This window comes from Procambarus clarkii, chromosome 13, assembly GCF_040958095.1.
Source record: "Procambarus clarkii isolate CNS0578487 chromosome 13, FALCON_Pclarkii_2.0, whole genome shotgun sequence".
In the NCBI taxonomy this organism is placed as follows: Eukaryota; Metazoa; Arthropoda; class Malacostraca; order Decapoda; family Cambaridae; genus Procambarus; species Procambarus clarkii.
In genome coordinates, this window is record NC_091162.1 from 43,474,608 (window position 1) to 43,487,217 (window position 12,610).

Sequence of the window (12,610 nt, forward strand, 5' to 3'; positions counted from 1 at the left end):
TTTATTGGAATTAAAATTAACGTAGATATATGACCAAACCTAACCAACCCTACCTAACCTAACCTAAGCTATCTTTATAGATTAGGTTAGGTTAGGTAGCCGAAAAAGTTAGGTTAGGTTAGGTTAGGTAGGTTAGGTAGTCGAAAAACAATTAATTCATGAAAACTTGGCTTATTAGGCAAATCGGGCCTTGTATAGTAGGCTGAGAAGTGCGTTCTGGCTACTAGGTACGACATATATATATATATATATATATATATATATATATATATATATATATATATATATATATATATATATATATATATGTAAGGATGGAGAACGGAGAGGGGGACGGACACGTGGTGAGCAAGGTCCTACACTTCAACCAATTTCAACGTAGATCGCGATGCCTCAGCAAGCCAAGACTTGACCTATGTAGGTATGAATACCTGCTAAAGGCCCCGGGGGTGACAAGAAGAACTGTACCTCCTTCATTCCAACACAATGAACGCTGAAAGGTGCGTTGTCTGAGCTTTGTATGGCGAGGCAGGTACAGTGTATGTGTGAGGGTGAGGGGAGGGTCGCTGCCATATCAGTGCCGCCACCCACCAACCCCCAGGCGGGGTGCGGGGGGAGGGGGGAGTGATGGGGGAGGCTCTCGAGCTGCTTACAGTGATGTTAGTCGAAAGTTAGTGCATTCATGAGCAAATCGGTGAGCGTAGTGTTAAAAACAAAGTGCACTAGTGATTTCCCCGAGTGTTGATTGTGTGTAACAAGTGTGACGGCGGCCTTGCGTGCTCCCCTCCACCACCCCCGCCCGCCATCTTCCCCCACCCCGCTACCTGCGCCTGACCCAGCCAGCCGCCCATCACCACACAGCCTATCCACACACGGTGTCCAGGCCATGTCCAGCCCCCCCAGGAGGGTAATGCTTGCCGTTTTACTCTCCACCTGGGAAAGAGTGGGCAGTGGGCAGCCAGGCGTCATCACATCTAGGCATGGCACATGTCGCACCTGACACACAGCCTCTTTCCAGCCAAGAAGATGAACACCCAAGAGGAAACTGTCAAGTGTGTGACAGACGGTATCGTCTCAATGGAGATGGAACTGTCCGCTATCATTCTGTCAATTCAGGTGGTTGTCTAGGATCTAGGCGCCCGCCCCGGGGCAGTGACGATGGACAACCTGCTGCAGGAGCGAGGAACAATACCTCCCTCAACTTCATTTCAGCAGATAATCTGCTTGAAGCAGTCAAAGCGACGTCCACCAGGACCTTGCCCCACATCCCCAAGGCTGCCCGTCACCATGCAGCAGCCAAACTCACCAGTCTGCTGACAAAGGTCAACAATGCTCCCAGAACCACTGGATCGTGGCACAATCTCCTTCTATTTGGGAATGCATGCCTAGCATTACCGCCCAGGAATCTGGTAAGGTCCTTTGCAGCATCTTTAAGCACCGGGTTCAGCATTTGTTTGATATGCTGCGGTCTTAAACCTGTAACGCCCCCCTGCTCTACCGCCCAGGAGAGACAAGTCATTAGCAACCTCTGTAATCAGGGCTCTTAATGAATTCCCCAGAGCAGACAACCTGGTCCGCCTCCCCCCTCGTGCCAAGAACACCAGCCGCAGGACGACCAACAATAACTCATCTGAGAACCACAAAATAAGAGCACAGATCACCAGGAAAATAGAAGAGGTCAATACCACAGGTGCCATCAGAATCATGACCAGCGATGACACTATTGCCCCCAGGAACGCCACGACAGCAGAGGCTCTTCAAGACAAACACCCACCCAGAGCCCCCGACAGCAGCAGGGATCCCCAGGTAAACAATGCTGGCATAGAACCCTTGACTGTTCGAGAATACAAAGCAGCCATGTCTTTCCCAACAGGTTCAGCAGGGGGCGTTCCAGGTTTAAGACCGCAGCATATCAAACAAATGCTGAACCCGGTGCTTAAACATGCTGCAAAGGACCTTTTTAATGGAACTTACCAGATTCTCCAACATGTGTTTGGCTGACGGCATCCCTGATGACATCAGGCCTTTCTTTTATGGAGAAGCACTCTGTGCTCTAAAGAAGAGGGATATGGGAATCAGGCCCATTGCCGTTGGCAACACCCTCCGACTCCTCGTAGCCAAGGCTGCAGTGAGATCTATCAGCCAGGGAGCAGCCACCTTGCTGAAACCTTATCAGCTCGGGTTTGGGATTCCCCTAGGCTGTGAAGCTGCAGCAAATGCAGCGCGGGCTTACATTGCTGATCTTCCGGACCAGAAGGCACTAGTAAAGCTTGACTTCAAAAATGCTTTCAATCAAGTCAGAAGAGACGCTGTCCTCAGGGCTGTACACAACCATTTCCGTCCCCTTTACCCATTCATCCGATCGTGCTACAGTGGGGACTCTAAGCTTCTTTTTGGGGAGCATGAAATAAACTCCTGTGAAGGTGTCCAACAAGGTGACCCCTTAGCCCCCCTCCTTTTCTGCCTAGCTATCAAAGAGGTCACTGATAGTCTGACAAGCGAGCTAAACATCTGGTACCTGGATGATGGCACTCTCGCTGGAACCCCAGAAACCATTTTGGAGGATATAAGGAAAATCCAGGAGCAGGGAGTAGCCTTAGGCCTCATTCTCAATGCATCCAAATATGAAATAATCTCCCGCAACCCAGACATCACTGGGCAAATGCAAAATGTTCTTCCAGACATTCTCGTTGTCGAGCCACCGGACTGAACTCTCCTGGGTGCCCCACATTGGCCCACGAGCAATCGAGGAGGTCCTGGATGCAAAAATCACTGACCTAAAGAGAATGCTGGACAGGATTGACAAGACTGATGCCCATGATGCTCTCTTTCTCCTCACAAGATGCCTGTCTCTTCCTAAGTTGACCTTCTTTCTGAGATGTTCTCCATCCTACAGCAGCCCTAAGTTAAATGTGTATGACACCCTTCTGAGGTCCATGCTGGTGAAAGTCCTGGACCTAGATTCAGGAAGCTCTGTGTATTTCTTCGTAAGTGGGTTTGCTACGAAGGTTCCTAAGTGCGCCCTAAGAAGATGCTTAGGTGCGATTCAATAAGGTATACTTAGGAAGAAAATTGTTGGTTCACCTGCGTGCCGATAGAGGTCACTACTGTGTTTCGTTTGGCCAATCAGAGAGCAGCAACATTCTTCATATTGAAGATTTAGCGCTGGCTTATAGGAGCTCTACTGCCTCCTATTTACGTCGAATTTTCTTATAAGATTAGTATATTTCGAAGTAAAACAATGTTTTTTAAACTTCTACAGCCAGCACCGACATTGTAGTAAACAAATATGTTACATTTGTTGTTTACCTACGTAATTCTAAGAGATACTGTGTAGCTGTCCTTGTTGCTCGGAAGATGCGCTGACAATTATTGTATATATTTACTGAATTTACCCAATGGCCACTAACTATCTAGTGACCTCGAAGAGGACAGAAAGCCGGCGGCTTGTTAAAGGGCCCGCCAATTGAATTAATGTTATTTTTAGCTGGAATTTGGCATTTACGGCTTCAGCGGGTAGGCGGTTCCATGGGTTTATAGCCCTCTTGGTGAAAATAAAAAACATCTGTTTTCAGTCCTACTTGAGAGAACATACTCTCCAACACTATATCTGTGATTGTCCTGTTATCAGTGACTTCATACCAAATGGTATGAGGTACTTTGAGCTCTGTAATTACTTCATACACTCAGGAATATTGGAAGATATTCTTGTGCTGCACCCAGATTTTGCCAGTGGAGGCTAATAGATCAGCATTAAGTATTTTGTTCTCTCCTAATTCCATGTATGACTGGCCATCCTGTGAGGTGAGGATGTTGGGTGAGCTTGTAGCTGGTTTTTGATCTACACTGTGTGGTCCTTTATACAGAATAGGGAAGCAGCACATTGCTGTGTATACCTAAACATGTTTAAAAATACATTGTTTGAGAGGAGTTTTGTAGAAACTGGTAAGAGTAATTATAATATAATGTTTCCATGATTCAGTGCTTACCTCTTGTGAAAATTGCTTAGAGTTGTTTAGTCAGAGTTGATTTGTTTTTTGTATTGAGGCTGGTATTTTCTAAATTGATTCCATGTACAGTATGTCTAACCATCCTGTGAGATGGGAGTATTAGATAAACTTATAGCTAGTTTTTTATCTACACTGTGTAATATTCCATATAGAATAGGGTAGCAGCACATTGCTGTGTATACCTAATCTTCTTAATAAAAAAAATCAGTAATAAAGATTTTAAATTATAGTTTGTATTATTACAAATACAGTACTGTATTATCCTTATTAAATCATGTTGACCATGGATCATTAAGATCTCATGTTGATATGTAATACAAGTCATATTCCTTTTGAACTGCTAATCCATGCTAATCATTCATTAAATTGTGCATTATGTCTTAATTTTTCACTTCCTTGGATATACTGTACAGTACAAAAAGATAGGATAAAAATAAACCAGTAATATTTCTTTCATTATATTTTTCATTTAAATAACTGCATCAATATTTTTACAGCTGACAGGATTTGTTTTCTCATACAGGTGCATTATTTGTTAAAAAAAATTTGGTTTATTGTTACACACAATGGTGCTACATAGCCTTCCCAGCTTGGTGCCTTCTTTTAATACTTACTGATTAAAAAATAAATAATAAATACATTTTATTCAGGAAAAGTACATACAGTTGATTTACAAACATAATGTTGGATTTATAGGCAGAGCTAGTACATACAATACCTAAAGCCACTAATACTCATAGCATTTCGGGCAAGGTGTGGGGGGAAAAAAACACAGACTAAAACTTAATAGCAATCGAGATTAGGTATAAATTGTGTTGAAAGAAGGAATAAAAAATACAAAAAGGGGGTTAACATAGCATAAATCAGCAATTGCACATGTTGGTGAACAGCGTTGTTTAAAAAATAGCAAGACATGGGTTGACATTTAGGAGGTAAGTTAGGTTACATGGAGTTAATTAGGCAGTACTTGGTTTAACTCTTAAACTGGTTGAGAGAGGTACAGCCTTTGACATGATTCGGGAGGTCATTCCACATTCTGGGTCCCTTGATTTGTAGAGCACTTCTAGTTTGGTTACACACAGCCAAATTGAGTAACAGGAAGAGGTCTTGGACACAAATTTGTTCCATGCTAAATGTAGAGGAATCAGCTGAGTATTCCTCAAATAAAATAAGTTGCCTCAGCTTATAAGGTAAATAAAATAAGCATTTCTCAAATAAGTAGCTGCCTCACCTCACTGCCTTACTGCTACATAGCCTTCCCGGCATGGTGCCTTCTTTTGATAATTACTTGTTCCACACCCAAATTGTATAACAGGAAGAGGTTTTGGTCCCCTACTTCCCTCTCTCTTTTTTAGTAGTCTATATAGTCATAATTATAGCTTTAAGTATTCAATGAATAAAGTTTTTGACATTTTTACCCTTTTCCTTACCTAACATCATTTGTGCAGCATAATTTTATTTTATGTCTCACCCAGATTTAATTTCAAAATAAAACCAAACTAAATAAATTAGAAATAGGTATGTATAGCTAAGGTACGCCCTTACTACTAGGTGAACAGGGGCATTTGGTGATAGTAAATGATCCCATCAGGCAGGGCTCATCACCTTCTCTCATATTTCATGTTCACCAGTGTTTATTTACTTAATAACTACCGGTATAATATCTTGCTATTATAAAACTAATTCTACTATCATCAAACACATATTTACTTCAAGTTTCAAGCAGAGAATGCATATATAACTAACACGAAGGACTCCTCTCCCCTAGATTCACCAGCTATAATATTTTGGTCATGTTCCAATATCATAAATCGATCCCAGTGTTATGTAGTAGAGAAAAAATGACTTATATCCAGTTTACGTAAAGCTACGAGTGGTCGAAACCACACTTAAATCCCGGAATGAACTTACGAAGATTTTTCCACTTAGGGTAGTTAATTGAATACGGACGTAGCCGCCACGAAGGCGCTAAGACAGAAAACGCTCTTAGCTAAGAGGAAAAACCTTCGTAAGTACCTTCCTGAATCCGGCCCCTGAACCTGCCATTGGACGACTCTCAGTGGGAGCAAGCAACCCTTCCTGTAAGACTGGGTTGGTATATATATATACATATATATATATATATATATTAGTATATTTTGGTAGCAGTCTTTCCTGTAGACATATATTATTAAATATGACCGAAAAAGTAAGATTAATAATTCTAACACGAATTTTCTCAATCTTTCGTACATTACGCTTCACTGTTGGAGGTAAATAAAAAATCAATTAAAAAATTTAATTTAAAAATAAATTAAAAAATGAATTTTGGAGAATTGATTTTTGATTTACCTCCAACAGTGAAGCGTAATGTACGAAAGATTGAGAAAATTCGTGTTAGAATTATTAATCTTACTTTTTCGGTCATATTTAATAATAATATATATATATATATATATATATATATATATATATATATATGTCGTACCTAGTAGCCAGAACGCACTTCTCAGCCTACTATGCAAGGCCCAATTTGCCTAATAAGCCAACTTTTCATGAATTAATTGTTTTTCGACTCCCTAACCTACCTAACCTAACCTAACCTAACGTTTTCGGCTACCTAACCAAACCTAACTTATAGAGATAGGTTAGGTAGGGTTGGTTAGGTTCGGTCATATATCTACGTTATTTTTAACTCTAATAAAAAAAATTGACCTTATACATAATGAAATGGGTAGCTTTATCATTTCATAAGAAAAAATTAAAGAAAATATAATAATTCAGGAAAAATTGGCTTATTAGGCAAATCGGGCCTTGCATAGTAGGCCGAGAAGTGCGTTCTGGCTACTAGGTACGACAATATATATATATATATATATATATATATATATATATATATATATATATATATATATATATATATATATATATCCTCGACCTACTTTTCCAAATGACTGCAAACAGTCCAAATGGGATAGCCCCATAGTGGAGAACATCGCCACATCATTGCTGGAGGCAGCTTCCAGGAAGGACAAAGCGCGTCTTCTAGCTGTGCAAGCTCCCCATGCCGGGGACTTCCTGTTGGCAGTCCCTAATTCCGCCTTGGGCACCCGCCTGGACCATCGGACCCTAAGTATTGGTGTTGCTCTGCGCCTTGCCGCCCCTATCTCCACCGAGCACCGGTGTATTTGCGGCCATGCACGGGCAGACCAATACGGCAGCCATGGTCTCATCTGTCGTAAGACACAGGGAATGATTGCCAGACATGAAGCAGTCAATGACATCATCAAGAGAAGTTTGGCTTCAGCTGGGTGCCCAGCACAAAGGGAACCTTAGTTGTGCAGGCCTGACAACAGCCAAAAGCGCCCAGATGGAGTCATCCTGCAGCCGTGGAGGGAAGGTAAACAGGTCGTGTGGGACTACACGTGTGCATCCACATTGGCTGATACCTATCTACCTTACAGCGCAGCTGAGGGAGGCGGGGCAGCCACCTTCAGAGAGACCCAGAAAACTAACAAGTACGGGGACCTAGAACGTTGTTACAGGTTGGTGCCAATAGGCTCTGAGACTCTGGGCGCCTGGTGTAAATGTGCAGTTAAGTTCCTGAAGGAGCTGGGCGAGGAACTCATTGGGAAGTCTAGAGACCCAAGAGCGGCCAGTTTTATGTTCCAGCGCCTCAGTGTCGCTGTTCAGAGGGGAAATGCGTGCTGTATCTTGGGTACGCACCCGACCCCCGAGGAACTGGACGAGGTATATTGTTCATATATATATATATATATATATAATATATATATATATATATATATATATATATATATATATATATATGTGTGTGTGTGTGTGTATACATATGTCGTTCCTAGTATCCAGAACGCACTTTTCGGTCTACTAAGCAAGGCCCGATTTTCCTAATAGCCCAAGGGATTTTCGTAATTTTCCACAAAAACATTTCCAATTGGTTTATTTGAATTATTATTATTACATTATATTATTAACATAAATTATTACCTTAGTTATGTTAGTTTAGGTTAGGTTAAGATAGGTTAGGTTAGGTTAGGTTAGGTAGGGCTGGTTAGGTTCGGTCATATGTCTACGTTAGTTATAAACCAAATTAAAAATATTAACTTAAATATATATATATATATATATATATATATATATATATATATATATATATATATATATATATATATATATATATATATATATATATATATATTTCGTGTCTCCAGACACGAAACAGAACGCTTTAAAAGAGACTAACGTCGTCTATGCCTTCAAATGCCCACTTGGGGACTGTAAGCTCCAAAAAACCCAGTATATAGGCAAGACAACAACATCTCTTTCTAGGCGTTTAACGATGCATAAACAACAGGGCTCCATTAAGGAACATATAATCTCTTCCCATAACCAAACCATCGCCAGAGAAATCCTAGTAAACAACACAGAAATCATCGATAGATACAGCGATAGCAGGCGGCTAGACGTTTGCGAGGCACTACACATCAAGAAGTCAACACCAGCAATCAACAGCCAATTATTGCACAACTATATTCTACCCACCTCAAGACTCCGCTCCAATATAGAAGCATCAAGAAATATGGACCAATAGGCTTTCTACAAACACTTCTATTCAATATCCATTGTTTCGTGTTCTGTCTTGTGTTGATACTTTTAATACCCTATTAATATCCTCTAATGCCACATCATCCTTCCCACCTTACTCAAATGTAATGCCACATCACCCTTCCCACCTCACTCAAATGTAGATATAAAATCAGGGAAACGCAAGTTCTAATCAGTTATATATATATATATATATATATATATATATATATATATATATATATATATATATATAAATGTAAATGTTCGTTTGTAAAAATCGCTAATCTCCTACAGTTTTTCACCAATTGCTTTAAAATTTTCACACAACGTTCCATTCATATCCGAGTGGGTTTTGTATATATACTATATAGATGTCACGTCTGTGACAGGGAAAAACATTATTTTTTTTATAAAACTGTGTTTTTCATGTGAGGGAACTCTTCAAAACCTCTTTACCGATTGCTTTTAAATTTTGACACAACGTTACATTCGAATAGGTGTGCGTTTTTATATACCTACCATATATATGCCTCGCCTCTGACAGGAAAAAAAACATTTTTTTTTTTTTAGAAAAACATGGCCATCTGTGGGACATAAGAGCAACACATGCTATAATCTCCGAAAGTTCTTCACCGATTGATTTGACACAATGTTCTTTTCGAATGCACGTGTGTTTTTTTATACCTACTATATAGATGTCACACCTGTGACAGGTAAAAACCATGTCTTTTTTTAAACATTGCCATCTATTGGACGTAATAGCAACACCCGCTATACTAAAACTGTTACGATTCAATTTCAAAGTTGCCTATTGCATTGATAAATTGAATTTTCATAGATTTTGATTTTTTTTTCATTTAATTTTATTATTTTGTGTGACATTGCTTTGGAATTGAGCTGTGTTATTTACCATACATATCATATCGTGAGTATAGTTTATTATTTTTATTTTTTCATTGATTTCATTTCGTTTTTTTTAGCTGTTTTTCTTATATTTCAGAGATGGGAACATCAGATCATTTGATATTCCCAATTCTCAGATGGGAACCTTAGATAATTTGAGGTTCCCCGTTTTCAGATGGAAACATCAGATCATTTGGGAATGCATCGGATGAGGGAGTGGGGAACAGTGGGGTGGACGAGGAGACGGTAATTGGAGATGATGTGGAGGACAAAGAGACCGGGGAGGGTGTCATGATGGGGAGGATGAGGTGATGGAGGAGTTTAGAATGGTGTGGACGAGGGGACAGGGGAATGGAGAATGGCGGGGAGGACAAGGGGACATTGGAGTGGGGGATGGTGGGGGAGGACGAGGGGATGGGTGAGAGGGGAATGGTAGAGAGGACGAGGGGACAGGGGAGTGGGAAATGGTGGAGAAATCAAGGGGACGGTGGAGACAGGAATTGTTAGGAGGATGAGGCGACAGTGGGGTGGGGGATGGAGGGGAAGACTCTCCCAATCATCTCTCTCGCTCTCTCTCTCTCTACATCTCTGTCTGTCTGTCTGTCTCTCGCTCTCTCTCTCTCTACATCTCTGTCTGTCTGTCTGTCTCTCGCTCTCTCTATCTCTCCGTTTCACTTTGTTTTACCAAATATATGGGAAATAATTTGTTCACATTATCGATGTCATGATGAAGCTAAGCACTTGTGTTCACAACAACTGGTCATTTATACCTATATTGGACACCACCGATGACTATTAATAAAATGAGAAACACCACTAATTAAGTTTTACACTTAATTATTCAGTCTTCAATAAATGTTTCTAACTGAAGCCTTGTTTGTTGTTACGCTCATCAACCTCTGGACGGTTACTGAGACAACTAGAAGTGTTTACTAACCAGCCAGCATATATACCTTTGTCCTGAACATTGTCCACCATTATAGTATATTTTGAGTGTAAATACAGTTAGAAGCGTGGTATACCTCTTGGTATATATATATCTCCCTGTATTAACATTGTTTACAAGTTAAGGCACTATGATTGTTCATCAGGCCAAACCAAATTCACATTAATTGTGTAGCTTTAATTCCTAACTTCTGGTTTTGGTGTCATAAATATCACGAAATTTCGTCAAATATTGAATACAAAGAAATAAATAAATAAAATCAATTGATTTTGTAATGAATGTATTAACCAAGAAGCGAGCGAAACACAGTAACTGAAGAACACTGTTCTCAACTCTGTGTTCACATCAGCACCATATTCCTCTTACACTGACGTACGCCACATCTGCTGCTAGTTTATGTGTTGAGTGTTTAATGTGCGCTTCTTTTCCTACAGTGATTTACAATACTTTTTTTGGGAAGCAATCGGAGTGTTGTAATTTTTCTTTAAAAGCAGGAGGGATTTTTTTTCTTTGTATAATTTTTTTGAAATTTGCAACAATTGATTTTCTTCAAAAAGGTTGAACGTATTTTATGGCTTTCTGTAGACGCCTATGAAGAGAATGTTGTTTGTATGGTTGTCACGGATGAGGAAGATGAAGGGTCGGTCACAGGTGAACTCTCGGGGGACGGGAGGAGGACGGGCGAATGTGATGAAAGCTCCGATGAGAGCTGTGGCGGCGGCGGCCTCGGCGCCCTCCTCGTTCACCTCCACCACCGCCTTATGGATCGTTTTGCCCACCTTTACTATCTTTGAAGGATCATACACCGTGAGATCAGCACCATCAGTGAACAGGTCAGTACTTCCCAGACGCTCAATAGCCTGTAAGGACAATGATAGGGTTATTAACATCATTAAAACATAACCTTTTCTTTTGACTCTAAAACGTTTTGGTCAAGCGATGTGATATTTCCAAGATTTTCTACACCAACCTACTCAGAGTTAAATTACTGGTTGAAAAAAAAAGAGTAGTAAAATAAATAAATAGTTATTTCAGACAAAGCAGAGAATTAGCATTATTGGAGTTATAAATGGGAGATGCCAGGACTGTTGTATTTATACAACAGGAATGCCAGGACTGTAGAAAATACAACAGTGGTGGCATGCACCACTGACCAGAGAAGACTGTAAATACTGGAGCTATATTCGTAAAAAAAGACCCACCCTAAATTTACAGAGTAACAACTTTCATACTTTATCTATGGTAAAAGCCAGACCTCACCACAACATAGGATATCTGCATTTCTACTGCGTTTGATTGGCATCTACTCTCCAGTGTTTCATTGATATCCTTCCCCATTGTGTCCCTATTTGAACACCTATGTGTGATTGCGACACCTTAACCACCCATACAACTTCACCTCTTTCACATGTGTATTTAGGATTAATTTTCACCTTGCATTTCTTTCCTGAAAATGAATCGGCATATAAAATATACATTCAATAATGATCAGTTTCTTAACCATGAATTTCAGTAACGTGATTGCATTTCTTAATTCCGAGAGAAAGAGAATAGTTAGGAGAATAGAAAACTTAGAAAATCAGCAACTCTAGCACTGCCATCATATTTAACCAAATATGCTTAAATGAACGGATGCGGCCTAAATATATAAATATTTAGGCAGCAGCCCAAATATATATATATATATATATATATATATATATATATATATATATATATATATATATATATATATATATATATATATATATATATATATATATATATATATCTTGTAACCATCAAATGCATAATAAAGCACAAAAAATATTCAAGGAAGGGGGTGGTAGGAGAAAAGCACACAGAAACTGTATTGGAGGGGATCTAAACATTCCCTCTAATGCGTTATGCGTGGTTTCCTCCGAGGCTATGGGTCCCCCTTCTTCCAGCTAGAGGTGGTACTCCCTTCCTATATTTAAAAAAAAAAAAATAATATATATATATATATATATATATATATATATATATATATATATATATATATATATATATATATATATATATATATATATATATATATATAGGGGGGTACCACCACTGGTGCAATTATAGGGACCCACAGCCTCAGAGAAGGGAACACAGAGCACTCAGGGAAAAACTTGACATTTAACTCTGAATACGAAAG

At 39.7% G+C, this 12,610-nt stretch overlaps 1 protein-coding gene across 4 annotated transcripts in view; it reads right to left on the bottom strand.

Moving 5' to 3' along the window:
• Positions 1-10,608: 10,608 nt before the first annotated feature.
• LOC123757294 (leukocyte elastase inhibitor) overlaps positions 10,609-12,610 on the bottom strand; it is a 91,370-nt gene continuing 89,368 nt past the window's right edge. For all 4 annotated transcript variants that reach the window (XM_069323880.1, XM_069323878.1, XM_069323879.1 and 1 more), the window contains exon 6: positions 10,609-11,306. In XM_069323880.1, coding sequence (XP_069179981.1) covers positions 11,016-11,306 — 291 coding nt within the window. In that variant the 3' untranslated portion in view covers positions 10,609-11,015. The remainder of the gene's footprint in view (positions 11,307-12,610) is intronic.